The sequence below is a fragment of the Pristiophorus japonicus genome, chromosome 3 (assembly GCF_044704955.1).
Source record: "Pristiophorus japonicus isolate sPriJap1 chromosome 3, sPriJap1.hap1, whole genome shotgun sequence".
In the NCBI taxonomy this organism is placed as follows: domain Eukaryota; kingdom Metazoa; phylum Chordata; class Chondrichthyes; family Pristiophoridae; genus Pristiophorus; species Pristiophorus japonicus.
This window is the reverse complement of record NC_091979.1, coordinates 201,314,953-201,341,269: the sequence shown is the minus strand read 5'-3', so window position 1 is coordinate 201,341,269 and position 26,317 is coordinate 201,314,953. Positions and strand designations below refer to the sequence as shown.

Below are 26,317 nucleotides of genomic sequence, written 5' to 3'. Positions count from 1 at the left end.
AAACTTACAAGGAACATAAATACCAACTGCAAAAGTTTCTTCAAGTACGTAAAAAGAAAAAGATTAGTGAAAACAAATGTAGATCATTTACAGACAGAAAAGGGGGAATTTATAATGGGGAACAAGGAAATGGCAGAACAATTAAATAAATACTTCGGTTCTGTCTTCACGGAAGAGGACACAAATAACGTCCCAGAAATGCTGAAGAACCAAGGTTCTAGTGATCAAGAGGAATTAAAGGAAATGATTATTAGTAAGAAAATAGTGCTGGAGAAACTAATGGGAATGACGGCCAATAAATCCCCAGGGCCTGATGATCTGCATCCCAGAGTATTAAAAGAGGTAGCCATGGAAATAGTAGATGCATTGGTTGTCATCTTCCAAAATTCTATAAGATTATGGAACAGTTCCTGCAGATTGGAGGGAAGCAAATGTAACCCCACTATTTAAAAATGGAGGGAGAGAGAAAACAGGGAACTACAGATCAGTTAGCCTAACATCAGTAGTAAGAAAAATATTAGGAGTCTATTATAAAGGATGTGATAACAGCACACTTAGATAATATCAACAGGATTAAATAAAGTCAACATGGATTTATGAAAGGAAAATCATGTTCGACAAACCTACTGATGTTTTTTGAGGATGTAATTGATAGAACCAGTGGATGCAGTGTATTTGGATTGTCAGAAGGCCTTTAATAAAGTCCCACATAAGAGGTTAGTGTAAAAAATTAAAAGCACCTGAGATTGGGGATAATGTATTGGCATGGATTGAAAATTAGTTAACCGACAGGAAACCGAGAGTAGGAATAAACGGGTCGTTTTCGGGTTGGCGGGCAGTGACTAGTGGGGTAAGCACAAGGATCAGTGCTTGGGTCCCAGCTAATATTTATATGATTTGGATGAGGGAACCAAATGTAATATTTCCAAGTTTGCTGATGACACAAAACTAGGTGAGATTGTGAGTTGTGAGGAGGGCGCAAAGACGCTGCAAGGCGATTTAGATAGGTTGAGTGATTGGTCAAACACATGGCAGATGCAGTATAACGTGGATAAATGTGAAGTTATCCACTTTGGTAGGAAAAACATAAGGACAAAGTATTAATTAAATGGTGATGGCTTGGGAAGTGTTGATGTACAGAGGGACCTGGGTGTCCTTGTACACTAGTCATTGAAAGCAAACAGACAGGTGCAGCAAGCAGTTAGGAAGGCAAATGGTATGTTGGCCTTCATTGCAAGAGGATTTGAGTACAGGAGCGAGGATGTCTTACTACAGCCTTGGTGAGACCAAACCTGGAGTATTGTGTGCATTTTTGGTCTCCTTATCCAAGAAATGATATACTTACCATAGAGGGAGTGCAGCGAAGGTTCACCAGACTGATTCCTGGGAACGCAAGGATTGTCGTATGAGGAGAGATTGGGTCGACTAGGCCTGTATTCATTACAGTTTAGATGAATGAGAGGGGATCTCATTGAAACGTGTAAAATTCTGACTGGGTTGGATAGACTGGATGCGGGGAGGATGTTTCCCCTGGCTGGAAAGTCTAGAACAAGGGGTCACAGTCTCAGGATACGGGGTAGGAAATTTAGGACCGAGATGAAGAGAAATATTTTCACTCAGAGGGTGGTGAACCTGTGGAATTCTCTACCACAGAAGGCTGTGGAGGCCAAGTCACTGATTATATTTAAGAGGGAGATAGATAGATTTTTAGAAACGAAAGGCATCAAGGGGTATGGGGAAAAAGCGGGAATATGGTGTTGCACAGCCATAATCATGTTGATTGGTGGTGCAGACTCGAAGGGCCGAATGGCCTACTACTGCTCCTATTTTCTATGTTTACCAGAGATACAAGGAAAACTAAAATTAAATCAAGGGGAGGAATTAACTAGATTTAATACAAGTAAAGAAAATGGAGAAACTAACCATATTAAAGATAGACAAATCTCCAGAACCTGATGGTTTAACCCCACAGTTTTAAAAGTAGGTGAGCAAATTGTTGATGCATTAGTCACCAACTTCCAAAACTCTCACGATTCAGGAATTGTCCCCTAGGATTGGAAAACTGCCAATGTCACTACATCATTTAAGAAGGATAGGAGAGATAAACTAGGAAATTATTGGCCTATTAATCGAATGTTAGTTATGGGGAAGTTACAAGAATCTGTTATTAGGGGCCGAGTGACTGAGCGTTTGGACAAATACAAGCTGATCCGAGGAAACCGGTATGGATTTGTAAAGGCTAAGTCATGTCTAAAGAACCTAGCAGAATTTTTTGAGGGGGTAACAAACGTGTTAGATATGGGAGTGTCTTTGGATGTTATTTATATGGATTTCCAGAAGGCGTTCGATAAGGTTCCACATAAGAACATAAATAGGAGCAGAAGTAGGCCATTTGGCCCCTCGAGCCTGCTCCGCCATTCAATATCATGGCTGATTTGATCATGGACTCAGCTCCACTTCCCTGCCTGCTACCGATAACACTTTACTCCCTTATCACTCAAATATCTCTCTATTTCCACCTTAAATCTATTCAACGACCCAGCTTCGATAGCTCTCGGGCAGAGAATTCCATAGATTTACAACCCTCAGAAGAAATCTTTCCTCATCTCAGTTTTAAATGAGACCCCTTATTCTATGTCCCCGAGTTTTAGTTTCTCCTGAGTAGAAATATCCTCTCTACCCTAACCCTAACCCCCATTATCTTATAAGTTTCAATAAGTTCACCTCTCATTCTTCTTAACTCCAGTGTGTATAGGCCCAACCTATCCTCATAAGTCAACCCCCTCACCTCCGGAATCAAGCTAGTGAACCTTCTCTGAACAGCCTCCAATGCAAGTATACCCTTCCTTAAATACGGAGACCAAAACTGTACGCAGTACTCCAGGTGTGGCCTCATCAATACCCTGTACAGTTGTAGCAGGACTTCTCTGCTTTTATACTCTATCCCCCTTGCAATAAAGGCCAACATTCCATTTGCCTTCCTGATTACTTGCTGTACCTGCATACTAACGTTTTGTGTTTCATGCCCAAGGACCCCCAGGTCTCTGTGTACTGCAGCAATTTGCAATTTTTCTCCATTTAAATTATAATATGCTTTTCTATTATTTCTGCCAAAGTGGATAATCTCACATTTTCCCAAATTATACTCCATCTGCCAAATTTTTGCCCAATCACTTAACCTGTCTATATCCCTTTGCAGATTTTGTGTGTCCTCCTCACAATTTGCTTTCCCACCCATCTTTGTATCATCAGCAAACTTGGCTACATTACACTTGGTCCTTTCATCCAAGTCATTAATATAGATTGTAAATAATTGAGGACCCAGCACTGATCCCTGCAGCACCCCACTAGTCACTGTTTGCCAACCAGAAAATTACCCATTTATCCCGACACCCGAACAGAAAACAGTTAGCCAATCCTCTATCCATGCTAATATATTCATCATCATCATAGGCAGTCACTCGGAATCGAGGAAGATTTGCTTCCACTCCTGAAGTGAGATCTTTGGTGGCTGAACAGTCCAAGAAGAGAGCCACTGACCCGGTCATAGATGGGACACACATTCGTCAGGGGAAGAGGGGTTGGGACTGATTTGCCGCATGCTCCTTCCACTGCCTGCGCCTGACCTGTCACACTCGCGGCATTGAGATTTGAAGAGCTCAACGTCCTCCCGGATGCACTTCCTCCACCTAGAACGGTTTTCGGCCAGGGGCTCCTAGGTGTCAGTGGTGATGTCGCACTTTACCAGGGAGGCTTTGAGGGTGTCCTTGTAACATTTCCGCTGCCCACCTTTAGCTCATTTTCCGTGAAGGAGCTCCGGATAGAGCAATTGCTTAGGGAGTCTCATGTCTGGCATGCGAACTATGTGGCCTGCCCACCGAAGCTGATCGAGTGTGGTCAGTGCTTCAATGCTGAGGATGTTAGCCTGGGCAAGGACACTGATGTTGGTGCGCCTGTCCACCCAGGGGATTTTCAGGATCTTGCGCAGACATCGTTGGTGATATATCTCCAGCGACTGAAGGTGTCTTCTGTACATCGCCCATGGCTCTGATCCAGACAGGAAGACAGATATTACTACAGCCCTGTAGAGCATGAGCTTGGTGGTAGATTTGAGGGCCTGGTCTTCAAACACTCTTTTCCTTAGGCGGCCGAAGGCTGCACTGGTACACTGGAGGCGATGTTGAATCTCCGCATCAATGTCTGCCTTTGTTGATAAGAGGCGCCCGAGGTATGGGAAGTGGTCCACGTTGTCGAGGGCCGCGCCGTGAATCTTAATGACTGGGGGTGGGGCAGTGCTGTGTGGTGAGGACAGGCTGGTGAAGGACCTTTGTCTTACGGATGTTAAGCATAAAACCTATGCTTTCTTATGCTTCGGTGAATACATCGACTATATCCTGGAGTTCAGCCTCAGAATGTGCGCAGACACAGGCATCGTCCGCGTACTGTAGCTCAACGACAGACGTTGGGGTGATCTTGGACCTGGTCTGGAGGCGACGTAGGTTAAATAGCTTCCCACTGGTCTGTAGTTTAGTTCCACCCCAGCTGGGAGCTTGTTGACTGTGAGGTGGAGCATGGCAGTGAGGAGGATTGAGAAGAGAATTGGAGCGATGACGCAGCCCTGTTTGACCCCGGTCCGGTCGTGGATTGGGTCTGTAATGGATCGCTGGTAAGGATCACGGCCTGCATGTCGTCGTGGAGCAGGCGAGGGATGATGACAAACTTTTGGGGGCATCCAAAACAGAGTAGGACGCTCCATAAGCCCTCACAGTCGACAGTATCAAAGGCCTTTGTAAGATCAAAAAAGGCCATGTATAAGGGATAGCGCTGCTCCCTGCATTTTTCCTGCAGCTGTAACACTGCAAAGATCATGCCCGCTCTGTCCCGTAGGGGACGAAATCCGCACTGTAATTTCAGGAGGAGCTCCTCAGCCACAGGGAGATGATGGTTGAGGAGAACTCTAGCGACAACCTTCCCAGTGGCTGATAGCAGGGAGATTTCCCTGTAGTTGCTGCAGTCGGACTTGTCCCCCTTTTTAAAAATGGTCACGATCACTGCATCTCTGAGATCTACCAGCATGCTCTCCTCCCTCCAAATGAGAGAAATAAGGTCATGTATCCGCGTCAACAGCGCCTCTCCGCCATACTTCAGTGCCTCAGCAGGAATTCCATCCGCACCCATAGCCTTGTTATTCTTGAGCTGTTTTATGGCTTTGCCTACCTTGTGCAGTGTTGGGGTTTCACTGAGGTGGTGGCGGGTCGCATGCTATTGAGAACACTCGAGTCAAAGGCAGAGTCTCGTTTGAGGAGATCTTCAAAGTGCTCCTTCCAGTGGGCCCTGACAGCCTCGATATCCTTGTTTCCCCGTTCTTGGCCAGGAGCGGGGTGGGGCCTTGGGAGTTTTGACCATAGGTGGCCTTGACCCCGAACCCCGTGAGCTTTTATCTTAACCTCTTATGTGGCAATTTATCGAATGCCTTCTGGAAGTCCAAATACACCACATCCACTGGTTCCCTCTATCCACCCTGCTCATTACATCCTCAAAGAACTCCAGCAAATTTGTCAAACATGTTTTCCTTTCATAAAACCATGCTGACTCTGCTTGATTGAATCATGTTTTTCCAAATGTCCTGCTACTGCTTCTTTAATAATGGACTCCAGCATTTTCCCAATGACAAATTTTAGGCTAACTGGTCTATAGTTTCCTGCTTTTTGTCTGCCTCCTTTTAAAAAAAAAATAGGGGCATTACATTTGCGGTTTTCCAATCCGCTGGGACTGTCTCAGAATCCAAGGAATTTTGGTAGATTACAACCAATGCATCCACTATCTCTGCAGCCACTTCTCTTAAGACCCGAGGATGTAAGCCATCAGATCCAAGGACTTTTCTACCTTTAGTCCCAGTACTTTACCTAGTACTACTTCATTAGTGATAGTGATTGTATTAAGTTCCTCCCTCCCTATAGCCCCTTGATTATCCATTATTGGGATGTTTTAAGTGTTTTCTACCATGAAAACTGATACAAAATATTTGTTCAACGTCTCTGCCATTTCCCTGTTTTCCATTATTAATTCCCCAGTCTCATCCTCCAGGGGACCAACATTTACTTTAGTCACTCTTTCTTTTTATGTACCTATAGAAACTCTTACAATCTGTTTTTATATGTTCTGGTAATTTAAGAGACGGTTAACAAAATTAAGAGCGCATGGAAGTGGAGTCAAGCTATCGGCTTGGATAGGAATTAGTTAGGAAGTAGGAAACAGAGAGTACGGATAATGGGTATGTGCTCAAATTGGCAGGATTTGACTAATGATGTCCACCAGGGATCTGTACTGGGGCTGCAGCTTTTCACTATATTTATAAATGACTTGGATGAAGGAATAAAGAGCTATATTTCTAAGTTTGCTAAGTGTAGCTGGGAGCATAAAGTTGCAAAGGAACACAGATAGATTAAGTGAGTGGGCAAAACTGGGACAGATGGAGCTCAATGCGGGAAAGTCAGGTCACCCAATAATGGAATGTTAGCCTTTATCTCAAAAGGGCTGGAATGCAAAAGAGCAAGCAAAGAAACATGGAAAATAGGTGCAGGAGTAGGCCATTCGGCCCTTCGAGCCTGCACCACCATTCAATCAGATCATGGCTGATCATTCACCTCAGTACCCCTTTCTTGCTTTCTCTCCATAATCCCTTGATCCCTTGATCCCTTTAGCCATAAGGGCCATGTCTAACTCCCTCTTGAATATATCTAACGAACTGGCAACAACAACTCTCTGCGGTAAAGAATTCCACAGATTAACAACTCTCTGAGTGAAGAAGTTTCTCCTCATCTCGGTCCTAAATGGTTTGCCTTATCCTTAGACTGTGACCCCTGTTTCTGGACTCACCCAACACCAGGAACATTCTTCCTGCATCTAACCTGTCCAGTCCCATCAGAATTTTATATGTTTCTATGAGAGTCCCTCTCATTCTTCTAAACTTCCAGTGAATACAGGCCCAGTCGATCCAGTCTCTCCTCATATGGCAGTCCTGCCATCCTGGGAATCAGTCTGGTGAACCTTCGCTACACTCCCTCAATAGCAAGAATGTCCTTTCTCAGATTGGGAGACCAAAACTGAACGCAATATTCCAGGTGAGGCCTCACCAAGGCCCTGTATAGCTGCAGTAAGACCCACCTGCTCCTATACTCAAATCCCCTAGCTATGAAGGCCAACATGCCATTTGCCTTCTTCACTGCCTGCTGCATCTGCATGCCAATCTTCAATGACTGTTGTACCATGACACCCAGATCTCGTTGCACCTCCCCTTTTCCTAATGTGCTGTCATTCAGATAATATTCTGCCTTCATGTTTTTGCCATCAAAGTGGATAACCTCACATTTATCCACATTATACTGCATCTGCCATGCATTTGCCCACTCACCGAACCTGTCCAAGACACCCTGCAGCCTCTTAGCATCCTTCTCACAGCTCACACCGCCACCCAGCTTAGTGTCATCTGCAAATTCGGAGATATTACACTCAATTCCCTCATCTAAATCATTGATGTATATTGTAAATAGCTGGGGTCCCAGCACTGAGCCCTGCGGCACCCCACTAGTCACTACCTGCCATTCTGAAAAGGACCCGTTATCCCAACTCTCTGCTTCCTATCTGCTAACCAGTTCTCTATCCACGTCAATACATTACCCCCAATACCATGTGCTTTAATTTTGCACACCAATCTCTTGTGTGGGACAGTGTCAAAAGCCTTTTGAAAGTACAAATACACCACATCCACTGGTTCTCCCTTGTCCACTCTACTATTTACATCCTCAAAAAATTCTAGAAGATTTGTCAAGCATGATTTCCCTTTCATAAATCCATGCTGACTTGGACCGATCCTGTCACTGCTTTCCAAATGCACTGCTATTTCATCCTTAATGATTGATTCCAACATTTTCCCCACTACTGATGTCAGGCTCACCAGTCTATAAGTCCCCGTTTTCTTTCTCCCTCCTTTTTTAAAAAGTGGAGTTACATTAGCTACCCTCCAGTCCATAGGAACTGATCCAGAGTCGATAGACTGTTGGAAAATGATCACCAATGCATCCACTATTTCTAGGGCCACTTCCTTAAGTACTCTGGGATGTAGACTATCAGGCCCTGGGAATTTATCGGCCTTCAATCCCATCAATTTCCCTAACACAATTTCATAACTAATAAGGATTTCCTTCAGTTCCTCCTTCTCGCTAGACCCTCGGTCCCCTAGTATTTCCAGAACGTTATTTGTGTCTTCCTTCGTGAAGACAGAACCAAAGTATTTGTTCAATTGGTCTGCCATTTCTTTGTTATATAAATTCACCTGATTCTGACTGCAAAGGACCTATGTTTGTCTTCACTAATCTTTTTCTCTTCACATATCTATAGAAGCTTTTGCAGTCAGTTCTTATGTTCCCAGCAAGCTTCCTCTCATACTGTATTTTCCCCCCTCCTAATTAAACCCTTTGTCCTCCTCTGCTGAATTCTAAATTTCTCCCAGTCCTCAGGTTTGCTGCTTTTTCTGGCCAATTTATATGCCTCTTCCTGGGATTTAACACTATCCCTAATTTCCTTTGTTAGCCATGGTTGAGACATCTTCCCAGATAGAAGTGATGTTGCAGCTGTAGGGAGCTCTGGTTAGACTCCACCTGGAGAACTGAATTCAGTTCTGTGCACCGGACCTCAGAAAGAATATATTGGCCTTGGAGGAGGTGCTGCATAGATTCATCAGAACGATAGTGATGCTAAAAGGGTCAAATTAGGAGGACAGGTTGCACAGACTAGACTTGCATTCCCTTGAATATAGAAAATTAAGGGGTAATATAATTGAGGTGCTTAAAATGATCCAAGGTTAGTCAGAGCATAAATAAGAGTGAGAAACTATTTCCTCTGGTGGAGGAGTCTGCAACAAGGGGACATAACTTTATAATTAGAGCCAAGCTGTTCAGGGGTGATGTCAGGAATAACTTCTTTACACAAAGGGTAGTGGAAATCTGGAACTCTCTCCCACAAAAAGCTGTTGTGGTTGGGGGTCAATTAAAAATGTCAAAACTGAGATTGAGAGATTTTTATTAAGGGTTATGGTAAATGGCAGATCAGCTGTGATCTAACTAAATGGTGGTACAAGCTCAAGGGGCTGAATGGTCTAAGCCTGTTCCTAGATTCCGTCCTAGGTTCCTACTATACCCAAATGTTAATCAATGACAGACCTCTATCCCCAGGTACTATAACCAGTGTTATCCAGTGACAGACCTGTACCCACCAGCACTGTATCCCAGTGTTATCCAGTGACAGACCTGTACCCACCAGCACTGTATCCCAGTGTTATCCAGTGACAGACCTGTACCCACCAGCACTGTACCCCAGTGTTATCATGTACTTCACAAACATTATGCAGCTAGACCCTACTGGATTTTCAGGGTTTTGCAGAGGCAGCGTTGGTGGTATTTCTCCAGTGTTTTGAGGTGCCTGCTGTACATTGTGCTCTGGAGCAGCGTGGCGGCGGCCACTGCAAAGGACAGCGCGAGCCGGTCCAGGAGGGCAACGCCTGCGAAGAGGACGACTGGATTGAACTTCACCATAATCCAGTTCGCTGATTGGAGCATGGGCAGGTACAGCAGGAGCAGTGAGGTCGGGGCGAAGGAGCGTCGAGAGATTGCAGAGCGACGTGATCAGGACCCAGGAGAGGTGAGGGCCCAGGGGCAGCACGGGCCAGCCCACACTAGGTCCGTGCAGCAGAGCTGGTCTTGGTTAACCCTTGCTACTGGACCAAGACCTAGCTCTGTCAAGCCCGTGTGGTGGCTGGTGTGCAATGGCCACCACACATTAAAAAAATCCAAGCACAGGCATTTTCCACACTTCAACATGTAGTTCGCGATCTGGAATATTAGGTCCTTCATTGAAACACCCGAGAACTCATCCCTTTTTGGTGTGGAAGCAAGTCATCCTCGATATGAGGGACTGCCTAAGGAGACAAACCCAAGCACTGAATATTCATCATCGTCATCATCATTGTACTGCTAGGTGGTTATTTCGATTTGACATGAATACAGTATGTAAATTTCATCCTGCCACTGTTCAACTCTACCGGAATCTAAGTGACAGCTCAGCACTCAATACCTTGTCGCATTGCACTCTCTTCTAGCTCTGGGTCCTCAGAGATTAAGCCCCAAAGCATTCATTTTTAAACACTGCTTTTCACACAGTGTGTACCACAACCAATCACACGAAAGAACAAATTTGGCATTGGAATTTGGATATCAGCATCCTATCAATCCAGACGTTCACCCCCTTCAGCCATGCCTCAGTGGGTAGTAGTCTCATCTCACCCCATTGGAGTCAGAAGGTTGTGGGTTCAAGTCCCACTCCGGAGATTTGAGCACATAATCCGGTTGACACTCCAGCGCAGTACTGAGGGAGTGCTGCACTGTTGGTGGTGCCACCTTGGGGGTGAAAAGTTAAACCGAAACCCCGTCTGCTCTCTCAGGTAGAAGTAAAAGATCCCATGGCACTACTTCAAAGATGAGCTGAGGAGCTATCCCCAGTGTCCTGGCCAATATTTATCCCTCACAGATTATCTGGTCATTATCACATTGCTGTTTGTGGGAGCTTGCTGTGTGAAAATTGGCTGCCATGTTTCCTACATTACAACAGTGACGACACTTCAAAAAAGTACTTCATTGGCTGTAAAGCACTTTGGGACGTCCCGAGGTCATGAAAGACGATATATAAATGCAAGTTGTTATTTTTTTAGGTTTACGATAACTAAACCCAGGCCAACCCTTATTTAGTCTGCGACAAAAAAGAGAGAGAGAGAGAGAGAGAGAGAGAGAGAGTGTGTAACCAGACCGCTGCACCATGCAGACCAGTAAAACGCTGGACTGACACCAATTCTTTGTGCTGCGTGCTACTGATTCTGCCCATGCTCATCAAAAGGAGCCATGAAGACCGTTTCAAGATGTCAACTTATGCCACTCAATTACGTTGGAATAGTTCGAGGAAAACGTCATGTACCCACTTGGTTGGACCAGTGGGTGAAAGCTTAAGGGGAGGAAACACAACATTGAAATCACACAGCACAGAAGTAGGTCATTCGACCCATCGTGCCTGTGCTGGTTCTTTGAAAGAATCACAGGTACAACATCTCGAATCCGGCTGTTCGAAAAGCTGAATTGGCCGAAAACTGGAGATTTTATGGCGTCCAAGATGTCGACATCGGGCGGCGAGGGATGGGTAAACCGGTAAAAAAAAAACACAGCATCATGGGGCCACGGAAGGCGAGAATCGGCGGGCGATGAGGAGCGCCAACAGTGGGGTCCGAAATCCCCAAAAATCCAAGAACAGCGTGGTCTCAGTCCCGAGGTTGCCGGATTTCAGATGTCGTACCTGTATTACTTAGCCCGACAATTTTTTTTTCCTTTTCAAGTATTTATCCGATTCCCTTTAGAAAATTATTGATTCTGCTTCTACCACCCTTTCAGGCTGTGCATTACAGATCATAACGCGCTGCGTGAACAACAATCTCCCCCTTGGTTCTTTTGCCATTTACCTTAACCTCTGTTTCCTGTGGTTATCATAAAAAGATAAATATCTAAATTTCTATATAACTGACTGACTGATCTTCCCCTCTCCCAGTTAAGCCAACTAGCACAATTGAAGCAAAGCACCAAAAGTATTCAGCCAAATGGAAATGTTCCAGCTCAGTGGCAGTTGTGGCTTACATAAGTGCCAGAAATGTATTTAGTCCTTCAATTGGGCGACTGATGTATGTATGTATTATGAACATGATCGCTAACTGAGGTTGCTGCTGGGAGAGGTCGGTAACACACATGACAACAAAGAACTCGTCCTGTTCTCATGACGCTTCAGCAGCTCTCAACCCTTTTAAGAGCAATCCCACTGGTTATAGTAGAAGTCCTCTCTCATTGACGACTCCATCCATCCCTAAGGAACTACAAGTATAGAATGCTTAGGAAGCCCCTTCTCCTCTTCCCAGCCCCAATACACTTAAACCTTAAGTACCCACTCCGGAGGCTCAAGCACAAAAATCCAGGCTGACACTCCAGCACAGTACTGAGGGAATGCTACACGGTCAGAGGTGCCATCTTTCAGATGAGACATTAAACCAAGGCTCTGTCTTCCCTCTCAGGTGAACGTAAAACATCCCACAGTAATATTTTGAAGAAGAGCAGGGGAGTTCTTCCCAGTATCCTAACTACCATTTATCTCTCAACCAACATCACAAAAACAATTTATCTGGTCATTATCCCATTGCTGTTTGTGGGAGCTTGCTGTGCACAAATTAGCTGCCGCGCTTGAACAGTGATTACTTTAAAAGTACTTCATTGGCTGTAATGCACTTTGGGACATCCTGAGGTCATGAAAGATGCTATATAAATGCAAGTCTTTCTTTTTGAAAAGCAGGCCATGTAAATAGGACAAGGAGGTACAGGCTTAAAACTGGTGCAAGGTGAATATTGCAGGTTCATCTTCACAAATAGAATGTACTTTTTGGCTTTTCTTGAAGGAGGAGGAAAGGTTATTGACACATGGATTGGACTTCCAGGCCAGGAGAATGGAGGCAGAAACTTGAAGTCCTCTAAAAGAAAGTTGGATGTGTGATGGGGAGGTGGAAATATTGTTGGCTTTTCTGAATAGATGTGCCGAGATAATGTGATTGGCCTTCTTCATCCTCATCGATCTTATGACCCAACTGAACGAGTGGCCAACAAGTCTAGTACCATTTGACAATGCTCGCAACCTGGTTACTCAGGAGCTCACATGATCAAAAGACTTGCTCCACTTGAAATTCTTCCTCCACCGCCAAGGGGTGAAAGGAAGGGAGGAATGGAAAGAAAGAGTGGAGGAAGGATATGGGGTGAAAGAAAGGGGAGAGGAGAGATAAAAAGAGGGAGCAAGAGAAATAATTTTTTTCTACTGCAAAAAGACTGGACAACTCATTACTAGGGTTGGTGGGGGTGGGAAGAGGACAACATAGGAACAGGAGTAGATCATTCAGTCCCTCAGGCCTGATCTGTCATTCAATGAGACTATGGCTGATTTTCACCTCAAATTCCATTTACTTGCCTTTCTCCATATCCCAATATCCTTACCTAACAAAAATCTATTGACCTCAGTCTTGAAAGGTCCAATCAATCCAGAATCCACAGCCTTTTAGGGATGAGAATTCCCAATTTGCACTACCCTTTGTGTGTTAAGATGCTTCCTGATTTTACTCCTGAATGGCATGGCTCTAATTTTAAGCTTATGGCCTTTGTTCTGGACTCCCCCATTAGAGAAACTAATTTATTTCCATCTATTCTATTAAAGCCTTTTTAAAAAAAATCATTTTAGACATCAATATGATCACCCCTTAATCTTCTATACTCAAGGGAATACAAACCCAGTCTATGCAACCCGTTCTCATAATTTAACCCTTTTTAGCCATAATATCATTCTGGCGAATTAGTGTAGCACTCCCTCCAAGGCCAAGAGGGAATAAGATTCGTGGATGTGAAACCGCAACTATCTTTCAAAAGGTGCAGGGTACACTGACTTGCCAAAATGCACACACCATGAGATCACTTAAAATACCAAATGTCATTTTTTTTTTGCTCTTGTAGGAATGCTACAGAAGCCCTCAAACAAATTAAACGTCGAAATCCTGAAATAAGTGTCCAAGTGACTGTACACAGGTTCCTCAATGCAGCATCTCAAGTCACTGTTCTAAAATGTTACAAAAGAGGGATACCAGGAACTGATTACAACAGAACCGAGAAATGCAGTGTAACACTGCTACAGGTAATATTCAGAGTAAGTCAACATTTTAACAACAGCTTGAGCTAACTCATTGTAAGAAATTACATAGGGGGGGGGGGGGGGGTATTAATGATTCTGTAGAAGCATAAGGCAACAACAGCCTTTAGTAATATTTATCTAATAATGAAGCCTACAGCATGCTTTATTAGATAGAATCCCATTACATTAAGCACTGGGTAACTCGCATTTCATTAATTACAGCTGCATTGTGTTGCCTCGGTCATTAGCATATGAAGCAGAAAACGCTACAAATCCGCCACTTAATCAGGTATGTGTTATTTGTTATTGAGTGTTGTGAGGTTCAGGTCAGGCTACCGCTAAATTCTTCCCATTTTTAAATGACAAGTGGAACCTCTGGTCAGTTACACCATCCAGTCCATTACAGAAAGACTGAAAATAGCCTTATCGCCCAAACTTAAATCAATGCCACAATGGGGGGGGTTTAAAAAAGAGGATTTTGGCTAAATGGCCGCGAGGATTCAGATCACAATATATAACGCAGAAGGAAATCCCACCGGGGCCGTTTGTAAAGGTGAAACGGGATGGGGAAGTGTCGTTTATAGATTTAAATTTAAAGTCACACAGGAACTGAGGGGCATCTCCGTTTGCTGTGTATTTTATCCTATTGTCTGAAGCTGTGAATGGGGATTCATGTCATCTCTTCAAAACAAAAAGAAAACATTCAATTTTGAATTCGTGTTGCTAAGCCATTGATTTATCTGAATTTCCCCTTGTAAAAAAAAATGCACTAAAACCTACCGTGGCAAGGATATATTGCAAATAAAATTCAACTGAATCCAATAAACCGAACTCTTGATTTCTTTATATTAAAAAGTTGCTTTGAGACCCTCTCGTGAAACCAGCGATATAGAGAAAGGGGTCAGCCTCTCAATGACAGTTGTAATGATTCTGTCCAGTGCTGAGTTAGTAATATTTCCGCTCCCTCTCCACAATACACACATATCACCTTTAAAAAACCTGAGCCGCGCCAGATGGCGTTCCCCCGGAGCCTGTGCAATAATACTTTTTTTAAACATTCACCTGCTGCCAGTTTTCTTCCAAAGAAGGCTGCGAGGAAAAATAACCCGTGTCGTGGACAAGTTGTAGCTCCTGGAATATACTGTAATTCGCCAAAACATCCATGGTGGTGAAGTGATGATGGGATGGGGAAGGAAAGAGGGGGGGGGGGGAAGAGAAAGGGAAAGGAAGGGAAAGGGAAAGGAAGGGAAAGGGAAAGAAAAGGGGGGAGGGAGGGGGAAGGGAAAAAGAGAAGGGGATGATTATTAATGGCAATGAAGATCGGATCCCTCTGCAATTTGCACCCAAAAGGCAGCCAGTCTTTGCTATTCCAGGCAATGCAACTGGAAAGTCAATGTCTTTGATTGCAAATCTTCTGCAGACTCCGACGCCAGCAGATCTTTAGACAAGAATGGGTTCAGGGACATGTGATGCCCATGTATTTCCGCATTGGCGATGCGTCTCCTTTGCAATCCTTGCTTTAATTTTTTTCCCCCCTCTCCTCTCTCTGCCTCTTTAGCAGAACGCACCACTGGGCTCCAATGCAAAGGGGGAGACAAGAGAGAGAAAACACACACACAGTTAACACAGCAGCTGAGAGGGGAGTTGTCGGCAGCGCCTGTCAATCAAAGCGGCCGGCCGCTCCGTATAAGGGCAGTGGATGCTGACGTCACTGCCGACCAATGGGAGAGCCGCACAGGGAGTGAGTCATCGCTTTCTCCCTCCCAGGGCGCAGCGGCGGATAAGACGCGTCCATTGATTGGCTACTGCTTGCTCGCCCTGCTCCCTTATATGGTATTGCAAGGGAAGCTATTTTTAGAGCCCTATATAAAGGCTGCAGTGCAAGTAAGCGAGCCAGAGAGAGAGGCGAGCTAGTCAGTTGGAGGGTTACAACACCAACCTCTGCATCCTTGCCCTATTAACATACTTTCTAAAATAAGAAACTGGTGCAAGTAGGCTGCATGTCAGTCAGCATCTGAAAGAGAATAGACAGTGCAACTTTAAGGGTGGCACTCCGGACTAGACCTGACAATAACTCTTGACTGTCTATTAGAGTTGCATCACTATTATTGCTCCATCTGTAATGCAATGCAATGCTGACACTTCAAGTGTCAGCTGTGGCTTAGTGAGTAGCACTCTTGCCTCTGAGTCAGAAGGTTGTGGGTTCTTTTACATCCACCTGAGGGCCGACGGGGCTTTGGTTTATTGTCTCATCCAAAAGATGGGATCGCTGACAGTGCAGCGCTCCCTCAGTACTGCACTGGAGTGGGATGTGAGCACAAAAAAATCTAGGCTGCCACTCCAATGCAGTACTGAGGGAGCGCTGCACTGTCAGAGATGCCATCTTTTGGATGAGATGTTAAACCAAAGCCCCATCTGCTCTCTCAGGTGGATGTAAAAGATCCTAGGCACTATTTTGAAGAAGAGCTGGGGAGTTATCCTGGCCAATATTTATCCCTCAACATCACTAAAACAGGTCTGGTCAGTATCATATTGCTGTTAATGGGAGCTTGCTGTATGCAAATTGGCTGCTGCATTTCCTACATTACAACAGTGACTACACTTCAAAAAGTACTTCATTGGCTGTAAAGCCTTTGAGATGTCCGATGGTCGTGAAAGGTGCTATATAAATCCAAGTATTTCTTCAGAATGTTTTGAGGGCTGCCAATTGAAGATGTCTGCTGATAATTAATTTCCCATCCCCCATGCACAAATTTGACAATATAATAAAATTATAATAGGTGCTCGATTGGTAATCACAATCTGGGTTTTAGATTATGTTAGTTCAAGGTCTCCCAAACCCAGATCCACACCAGTTCTTCCAAAACCAGAGGCTGATGTTGGAGTCATGGGACATAATTTTCTCAGCAATAAAGAGGAGATACTATCCAGGAACGCGGGTAGCAGATGAACCCGTTATGTAAAAGTGCGGTTCCTAGATAGGGTGAAGTCATTGTCATAGAAATTTGAGACAATGGAAGGAGTGCAGTACTTCAGGGTACTGCATGATAACCAAGTGAAGGTTTTCTATTACTGTCTTGGACACAACCATCTTGTAAGAAGCTGTCTGTACTGTTATAACTGCGGTGAGTCTGGATATATTGCTCGGAGCTGCAAGGCAGAGAGCTGTGGGGTGTGTCACAGTGTGAGGCAGAAGGAAGCCTCTTGAGTGATGAGGAGAAGGGAGAAGGAGCTGGAGGTGTGAGTGGAACAGTCGGAGGAGCGGAATAGGTGGAGGACACAGCCGCCGAACGGAATGAGAAAAGAGCGCTGGAAGAGGCAAAAAATTGAGGAGAAGAGAAGGATGGAGATGGTGAAAAACACACCAAGTATGGTGGAAAAGGACAAAGACAGTGGAGGGCAGCACGAGTCAAAGGCAGAATCGAGCCATAATACGGCTCAGCTCTCCCTAAAGAATCGGGTGTCTGTGGGGCGGAGGGGAGGGGAGGCCGGAACAGAGTGCGAGTTAAGTATAAGTACTCCAAAGACAGATGGAGAGTTGGAAATCTTGGGGAGCAGGAGGGGGCAAACCAAGGAGAGGGTGCAAGAGACAGGAGTCTTAAAGGGACAGTAGGACAGGAACGGGGAGACAAAGAAGTCAAAAGGGAGCAAGATAGGTGAAGACAAGCCGTTGTTCCAGAGATAGAAGAAACGGGGAGTAAGGGTCAACCGTGGAGATGAGGCCAAAGGGAGAAGCACTGTTGGAGAAACCATGATAGCAGGAAGACTCTCTAAGGGAAATTATGTATCTGACAGGGAGCAGGGACGGGAGTTATAGAAGAGCTCGAGCGTGAGGAGTCAAAGAGGGATGGAGACTTGGAATTGGGGGTGGGGTGACATCATGTAGAAAGGGAAAGGTTAGTGAGGGGCAGAAGGAGGGAGAAGAGACAGCTCCTCGGCCTAAACCTAATGTAAGGAGGAGGCTGAAATGGCAGGGAAGGTTCAAACAGGTGGTGAAAAAGAGCCGGAGCTGCAGGCGAAAGCAACAGCTGCCCGAAAAGTTAGGAAGGAGCATGAGAGGCGGGAAAAGCCCGAGATAAAATGATAGGGGGATTATCAGGCACATGTCCTTTATTAGGAGCCATGATTACATTGGTCTTGATTAATGTGAACGGACTGAGGTGGGGTGTGGGGAGGAGAAGAAATTGAAGCAGTTGTTGCAGTGTTTTAAAGGCACTGACCTGTAGTGTCTGCAAGAAACCTTTTGGGATGAGGATATCCTAGAAAGAGTTTGGAAGGTTTGGTTATGATCAATTTTTAAAGTACAATAGATTAATATATGTTACGAGAGACAAATTAAACTTCAGGTTTTGATGTTAATATGTGTTGGAGGAACTATTTCGAAGAAGAGCAGGGGAGTTATCCCCGGTGTCCTGGTCATTATTTATCCCTCATCAACATAACAAAAACAAATTATCTGGTCATTACCACATTGCTGTTTGTGGGAGCTTGCTGTGTGCAAATTGGCTGCTGCATTTCCCACATTACAATACTGACTACACTTCAAAAAGTACTTCATTGGCTGTAAAGCATTTTGAGACGTCTGGTGGATGTGATAGGCTCTATATAAATGGATATATTCAAAAGGGAGTTAGATATTGGCCTTACAGCCAAAGGGATCAAGGGGTATGGAGAGAAAGCAGGAAAGGGGTACTGAGGTTGAATGATCAGCCATGATCTTATTGAATGGCGGATGAGGCTCGAGGGGCCGAATGGCCTACTCCTGCACCTAATTTCTATGTTTCTATCTTTAAGTTTTTCTTTTAAAGCACCCCTATTGCTAAAAAAGAGCCTATCCCCCAACTCACCATGAGCAACGTCACAGGACTTCAGCTAGTTCACCAATATATGGAAATATCTTGTGTCTAGTGCAAGCTTCTGGCACCTCACAGTATCATACCTCAAAGTGTCATACTTAAAAAATGTCACATCTCAAAGATTTGTGGTTAAATTTAACCTGAAAGTGTATCTCACATTTGCACTTCATTGGTTCAAATTCCAATTTCATGAAACACTATCAAGCCACAAAAGAACAGATAGAGAAAGTTCCAATCCGCGAGTACCAAGACAGGAAAAATCTACCAATCAACAAGCAGCCAATTGCTACCAATTAAAAAAATAAGGGGGGGTACCAATAAAATTGTCCAACACATAGTTTGAAAATCACTTTGGAAACCACCTGATTTGATCAGTCACATCAGGAGCGACTCATAAAAATAAAGTTTTCCACATTAGAGAGACACAAGAAAGCAAATAAATCAGAACAATATAATTATTATTTGATTTTTGTGTAGTTGAATATCTTAGCAAACATTTTTCTTTGGAGGCCTTTCGAAGCCTGGGACTTAATGATCACTACCTCCGATAATGTAATAAATTCTATAATGCACAGTATATCTCGTAAATTCTGTAATATATCATATCTTCTATCACATACAGATGCAGCGTCTAAAATCCGGAAACCTCCGGACCGAGGCCGTTCCGGATTCCGGGCTTTTCCGGACTTTCAATTTGATTTCTGACGTCACGAATCCGGAAACACCCGAGCCCAGGTTCGTGTATTTATGGATTTCGGAACATCCGAAAGAGGGGGGATTCCCACCAAGGAGGCTGTCGGGCCTGGCTGGGGCCCCGTCGAGGAGGTTGTTGTTGGGCGGGCCAGCCCCGCCGAGGAGCTGTTAGCGTCAGGCGGGGCCCCACCGAGGAGGTGTTTGGGCAGGTCCCATCAAGGAGGTCATCGGGTGGGCTGGCGAGAAGGCCCCAACGTAAGGGCAGCGGCGGTGAGCGGCGATGAGGTGAGACCCGAAGTTGGGCAGCGGCGGGGCCCCAAGGTTGGCAGGGTCATCGGGTCCGGATTCCGGAACATTTTACGGATTCTGGAACTCCGGATTCTCGACGCTGCATCTGTACATCTAAACAGTGTTCCTATTAGGGAGTCTCATTCTGTGGGAATGGGGCAGAGTATTGAGCTAGTTTTGAAGTCTCTTCAAGCATGGTTCTCTGCTGGGAGTCTGGGAATGGTTCATTTATCAAATAGCAAATTCTACTGGGATGTCATAAGGATGTGAAAGACACTATATAAATACAAGGTCTTTCTTTTTTCTAATACGTTAAACCGCTACATTATAGCATAAATTCTATAATAAAAATGATCTGCTATAAAATAACTACACAGCTCTCATCTCCATATTATAAGAAGGATATCAAGGCACTGGAATAGGTGCAAAAAAGATTAACAAGGATACCATCATGTGCTAGTGAGTACAGAAATAGGAGGATAGAGCAGATGAATACATGGCTGGAGAGATGGTGCAGGAGGAAGGGCTTTAGATTCCTGAGGCATTGGGACCGTTTCTGGGGGAGGTGGGACCTGTACATGCCGACGGGTTGCACCTCAACAGAGCTGGGACCAGTATCCTTGCAGGGGGGCGGGCGCGGTTGCTGGTGCTATTGGGTAGGGTTTAAACTAGCTTCTACGGGGGTTGGGAAACTGAGAGTAGATTCAGAAGGAAGGGAAGCAAAGCTGGAATTGGAAAATTAGAAAGTGAATTTGGAAGGCAGAGGAAACAAAGGCTAGAAAATAGACAACAAGAGAATTTGGCAGTGCTTAATGGTATATACTTCAATGCAAGGAGTCTAGGGAATAAAGCAGATGAGCTGAGAGCTCAGATAGACACTTGGGAGTAGGATATTGTAGCTATTACTGAGACATGGCTGAAAGAAGGGCAGGTACAGCAGCTCAACATTCTAGGTTCATCATCATAGGCAGTCCCTCGAAATGAAGATGACTTGCTTCCACGCCAAAAAAAAGGATGAGTTCACAGGAGTTTCGAAAGAAGAACCCGAACTACATCCTGAAGGATGGAAGATGCCTGTGCGTGGAATTTTTAACGTGGGGTGACCGTTGCACACCAGCCATCACACGGGCTTGACAGAGCTAGGTCTTGGTCCAGTGGCAAGGGTTAACCAAGATGACTGGAGACCAGCTCTGCTGATTACAGGATTTTCAGATGGGATAGCGGGGGGGATAAAAAAAGAAGAGGGGTCACAGTATTGATTAAGAAAACAATTACAACTGTGAGAAGGGATGAGATGTTAGAAGGGTCAACGAAACAAGGCCATATGGGTTGAATTGAAGAACAAAAAAGGGACGATCATACTACTGGGAGTGTACTATAGACCCCCAAAAAGTCAGAGGGAGATAGAAGAGCAAATGTGTAGCCAATTTTCTGAGAAGTGCAAAAATGATAGGGCAGTAATAGTACAGGATTTCAACTACCCTAATATGAACTGGGATAGAATTACTGTGAAAGGTATAGAGGGTGCAGAATTCCTAGAATGCATACAGGAGAACATTTTCAGCTAGTATGGAGCAAACCCAACAAGGGAGGGGACGGTTCTGGACTTAGTTTTAGGGAATGAAGCTGGGCAGGTGAAAGGGGTATCAGTGGGAGAGCATTTTGGTGCTAGTGATCAGAATTCATTTAGATTTAGGGTAGTTGTGTAAAGGGACAAAGATATACCAGGAATAAAAGTTCACAATTGGGGGGAAAGCCAATTTTACTAAGCTGAGATGTGATTTAGCCAAAGTGGACTGATGGTAAATCAGTGTCAGCAGTGGGTGGCATTCAAGGAGGAGATCCTGAGGGTTCAGAGCAAATATGTTCCCTTAAAAAAAAAAGGGTGGGACTAACAAATCTAGAGTCCCCTGGATGTCAAAGGGAAGACAGGGTAGGATAAAGAAAAAAAGGGAAGATTGTGACAGATACCGATGGCTCAATACTGCAGAAACCCGAGAGGAGTATAGAAAATGCAGTGTGAAAATAAAAGGAAAATTAGGAAAGCAAAGAGAGATCATGAATCAATTGTGGTAAGTAAAATCAAGGTAAATCCAAAGATGTTTTATAAATACACTTAGAGCAAGGTAATCAGTTGTCTTCTGGACCTGATGGCTTACATCCTAGGGTCTTAAGAGAAGTGGCTCCAGAGACAGTGGATGCATTGGTAATAACCTACCAAAATTCCCTGAATTCTGGGGCCGTCCCAGGAGATTGGAAAACCGCAAATGTAACGCCCCTATTTAAAAAAGGAAGCAGACAAAAAGCAGGAAACTATAGACCATAGGCCTAACATCTGTCGTTGGGAAAATGCTGGAGTCCATTATTAAGGAAGCAGTAGTGGGACATTTGGAAAAGCATGATTCAATCAAGCAGAGTCAGCATAGTTTTATGAAAGGGAAATCATGTTTGATAAATTTGCTGGAGTTCTTTGAGGATGTTACGAGCAGAGGGATAATGGGGAACCAGTGGATGTGGTGTATTTGGATTTCCAGAAGGCATTCGATAAAGTGCCACATAAGAGGTTACTGCACAAGATAAAAGCTCACGGGGTTGGGGGTAATATATTAGCATGGATAGAGGATTGGCTAACTAACAGAAAACAGAGAGTCGGGATAAATGGGTCATTTTCCGGTTGGCAAACAGTGACTAGTAGGGTGCAGCAGGAATCGCTTCTGGGTTCTCAACTATTTACAATCTATATTAATGACTTTGATGAAGGGACCGAGTGTAATGTAACCAAGTTTGCTGATGATACAAAGATGGGTGGGAAAGCAAATTGTGAGGAGGACAAAAAATCTGCAAAGGGATATAGTCATCATCATAGGCAGTCCCTCGGAATCGTGGAAGACTTGCTTCCACTCCTGAAGTGAGTTCTTTGGTGGCTGAACAGTCCAATACGAGAGCCACAGACTCTGTCACAGGTGGGACAGATAGTCGTTAACAGAAGGGATTTGTGGGACTGGTTTGCCGCATGCTCTTTCCACTTTTTCGGCTGCCAGTGCTTGATTTTTGCACGCTCTCGGCTTTGAGACTCGAAGTGCTCAGCGCCCTCCCGGATGCACTTTCTCCACTTAGAGCGGTCTTTGGCCAGGGACTCCCAGGTGTCAGTGGTGATGTCGCACTCTATCAGGGAGGTTTTGAGAGTATCTTTGTAACGTTTCCACTGCCCACCTTTGGCTCGTTTACCGTGAAGGAGCTCCGCATAAAGCACAGCTTTGGAAGTCTCGTGTCTGGCATGCAAACTATGTGGCCTGCCCAGCAGAGCTGATCGAGTGTGGTCAGTGCTTCAATGCTGGGGATGTTAGCCTGGATAAGGATGCTGATGTTGGTGTGCCTGTCCTCCCAGGGGATTTGTAGGATCTTGCGGAGACATCATTGGTGATATATCTCCAGCGACTTGAGGTGTCTACTGTACATGGTCCATGCCTCTGAGCCATACAGGAGGGCGGGTATTACTACAGCCCTGTAGACCATGAGCTTGGTGATAGATTTGAGGGTCTGGTCTTTGAACACTCTTTTCCTTAGGTGGCTGAAGACTGCACTGGTGCACTGGAGGCAATGTTGAATCTCTGCATCAATGTCTGCTTTTGTTGATATGAGATTCCCAAGATATGGGAAATAGTCCACGTTGTCGAGTGCCGTGGATCTTGATGACCGGGGGGGCAGTGCTGTGCGGTGAGGACGGGCTGGTGGAGGACCTTTGTCTTAAGGATGCTTAGTGTAAGGCTCATGCTTTCGTATGCCTCAGAAAATACATCGACTATATCCTGGAGTTCAGCCTCAGAATGTGCGCAGACGCAGGCGTCGTCCGTGTTCTGTAGCTCGACGACAGAGGTTCGGATGATCTTGGACCTGGCCTGGAGGCAGCGTAGGTTAAACAGGTTCCTGCTGGTTCTGTAGTTTAGTTCCACTCAGCGTGAAGCTTGCTAACTGTGAGGTGGAGCATGGCAGCGAGGAAGACTGAGAAGAGGGTTGGGGTGATGACACAGCCCTGTTTGACCCTGGTCCGGACGTGGATTGGGTCTGTAATGGATCCGTTGGTAAGGATCACGGCCTGCGTGTCATCGTGGAGCAAGCGAAATATGTTGACAAACTTTTGGGGCATTTGAAACGGAGGACGCTCCATAGACCCTCGCGGTTGTCAGTGTCAAAGGCCTTTGTAAAGTCGAAAAAGGCCATGTATAAGTGCTGCCGTTGCTCCCAGTACTTTTCCTGCAGCTGTCGCGCTGCAAAGATCATGTCTGTTGTGCCCCATAAGTAGGGGGCGAAATCCGCACTGTGACTCCGGGAGGAACTCCTCGGCCACAGGGAGAAGACAGTTGAGGTGAACTCTAGCGATAACTTTCCCAGTGGCTGACAGCAGGGAGATTCCCCTGTAATTGCCGCAGTCGGACTTGTCCCCTTTTTTAAAGATGGTCACGATCACTACATCTCTGAGATCTCCTGGCATGCTCTCCTCCCTCCCAATGAGAGAGATGAGGACATGTATCCGCGCCAACAGCGCCTCTCCGCCATACTGTAGCGCCTCAGCAGGGATTCCATCCGCTCCCATAGCCTTATTGTTCTTGAGCTGTCTTATGGCTTTTCCTACCTCGTACAACGTTGGGGTTTCACTGAGGTGGTGGCGGGTCACATGCAGCGGGATGGAATCAAGTACACTCGAGTTGAAGGCAGAGTCTCGATTGAGGAGATCTTCGAAGTGCTCCTTCCAACGGGCCCTGACTACCTCAGTGTCCTTGATTAGTGTTTCCCCGTTCTTGGCCAGCAGTGGGGTGAGGCCTTGGGAGTTTGGACCGTGGGCAACCTTGACTGCGATGAAGAATCCTTGCACAAAAGAACATAGAACATAAGAACATAGAAACATAGAAACATAGAAAATAGCTGCAGGAGTAAGCCATTCGGCCCTTCTAGCCTGCACCGCCATTCAATGAGTTCATGGCTGAACATGCAACTTCAGTACCCCATTCCTGCTTTCTCACCATACCCCTTGAATCCCCTAGTAGTAAGGACTTCATCTAACTCCTTTTTGAATATATTTAGTGAATTGGCCTCAACTACTTTCTGTGGTAGAGAATTCCACAGGTTCACCACTCTCTGGGTGAAGAAATTCCTCCTCATCTCAGTCCTAAATGGCTTACCCCTTATCCTTAGACTGTGTCCTCTGGTTCTGGACTTCCCCAACATTGGGAACATTCTTCCTGCATCTAACCTGTCTAACACCGTCAGAATTTTAAACGTTTCTATGAGGTCCCCTCTCATTCTTCTGAACTCCAGTGAATACAAGCCCAGTTGATCCAGTCTTTCTTGATAGGTCAGTCCCGCCATCCCGGGAATCAGTCTGGTGAACCTTCGCTGCACTCCCTCAATAGTAAGAATGTCCTTCCTCAGGTTAGGAGACCAAAACTGTACACAATACTCCAGGTGTGGCCTCACCAAGGCCCTGTACAACTGTAGCAACACCTCCCTGCCCCTGTACTCAAATCCTCTCGCTATGAAGGCCAACATGCCATTTGCTTTCTTAACCGCCTGCTGTACCTGCATGCCAACCTTCAATGACTGATGTACCATGACACCCAGGTCTCTTTGCACCTCCCCTTTTCCTAATCTGTCACCATTCAGATAATAGTCTGTCTCTCTGTTTTTACCACCAAAGTGGATAACCTCACATTTATCCACATTATACTTCATCTGCCATGCATTTGCCCACTCACCTAACCTATCCAAGTCACTCTGCAGCCTCATAGCATCCTCCTCGCAGCTCACACTGCCACCCAACTTAGTGTCATCTGCAAATTTGGAGATACTACATTTAATCCCCTCGTCTAAATCATTAATGTACAGTGTAAACAGCTGGGGCCCCAGCACAGAACCTTGCGGTACCCCACTAGTCACTGCCTGCCATTCTGAAAAGTCCCCATTTACTCCTACTCTTTGCTTCCTGTCTGACAACCAGTTCGCAATCCATGTCAGCACACTACCCCCAATCCCATGTGCTTTAACTTTGCACATTAATCTCTTGTGTGGGACCTTGTCGAAAGCCTTCTGAAAGTCCAAATATACCACATCAACTGGTTCTCCCTTGTCCACTCTACTGGAAACATCCTCACAAAATTACAGAAGATTTGTCAAGCATGATTTCCCTTTCACAAATCCATGCTGACTTGGACCTATCATATCACCTCTTTCCAAATGCACTGCTATGACATCCTTAATTATTGATTCCATCATTTTACCCACTACCGATGTCAGGCTGGCCGGTCTATAATTCCCTGTTGTCTCTCTCCCTCCTTTTTTAAAAAGTGGGGTTACATTGGCTACCCTCCACTCCATAGGAACTGATCCAGAGTCAATGGAATGTTGGAAAATGACTGTCAATGCATCCACTATTTCCAAGGCCACCTCCTTAAGTACTCTGGGATGCAGTCCATCAGGCCCTGGGGATTTATCGGCCTTCAATCCCATCAATTTCCCCAACACAATTTCCCGACTAATAAGGATTTCCCTCAGTTCCTCCTCCTTACTAGACCCTCCGACCCCTTTTATATCCGGAAGGTTGTTTGTGTCCTCCTCAGTGAATACCGAACCAAAGTACTTGTTCAATTGGTTCGCCATTTCTTTGTTCCCCGTTA

The 26,317-nt window shown here is 45.1% G+C and overlaps 1 protein-coding gene across 1 annotated transcript in view; it reads right to left on the bottom strand.

Moving 5' to 3' along the window:
- The window catches only part of LOC139259438 (Krueppel-like factor 7), a 93,806-nt gene extending 78,387 nt beyond the window's left edge, over positions 1-15,419 (bottom strand). Inside the window, exon 1 of the mRNA XM_070874910.1 lies at positions 14,872-15,419. Coding sequence (XP_070731011.1) covers positions 14,872-14,973 — 102 coding nt within the window. The 5' untranslated portion in view covers positions 14,974-15,419. The remainder of the gene's footprint in view (positions 1-14,871) is intronic.
- Between the last annotated feature and the right edge of the window lie 10,898 nt (positions 15,420-26,317).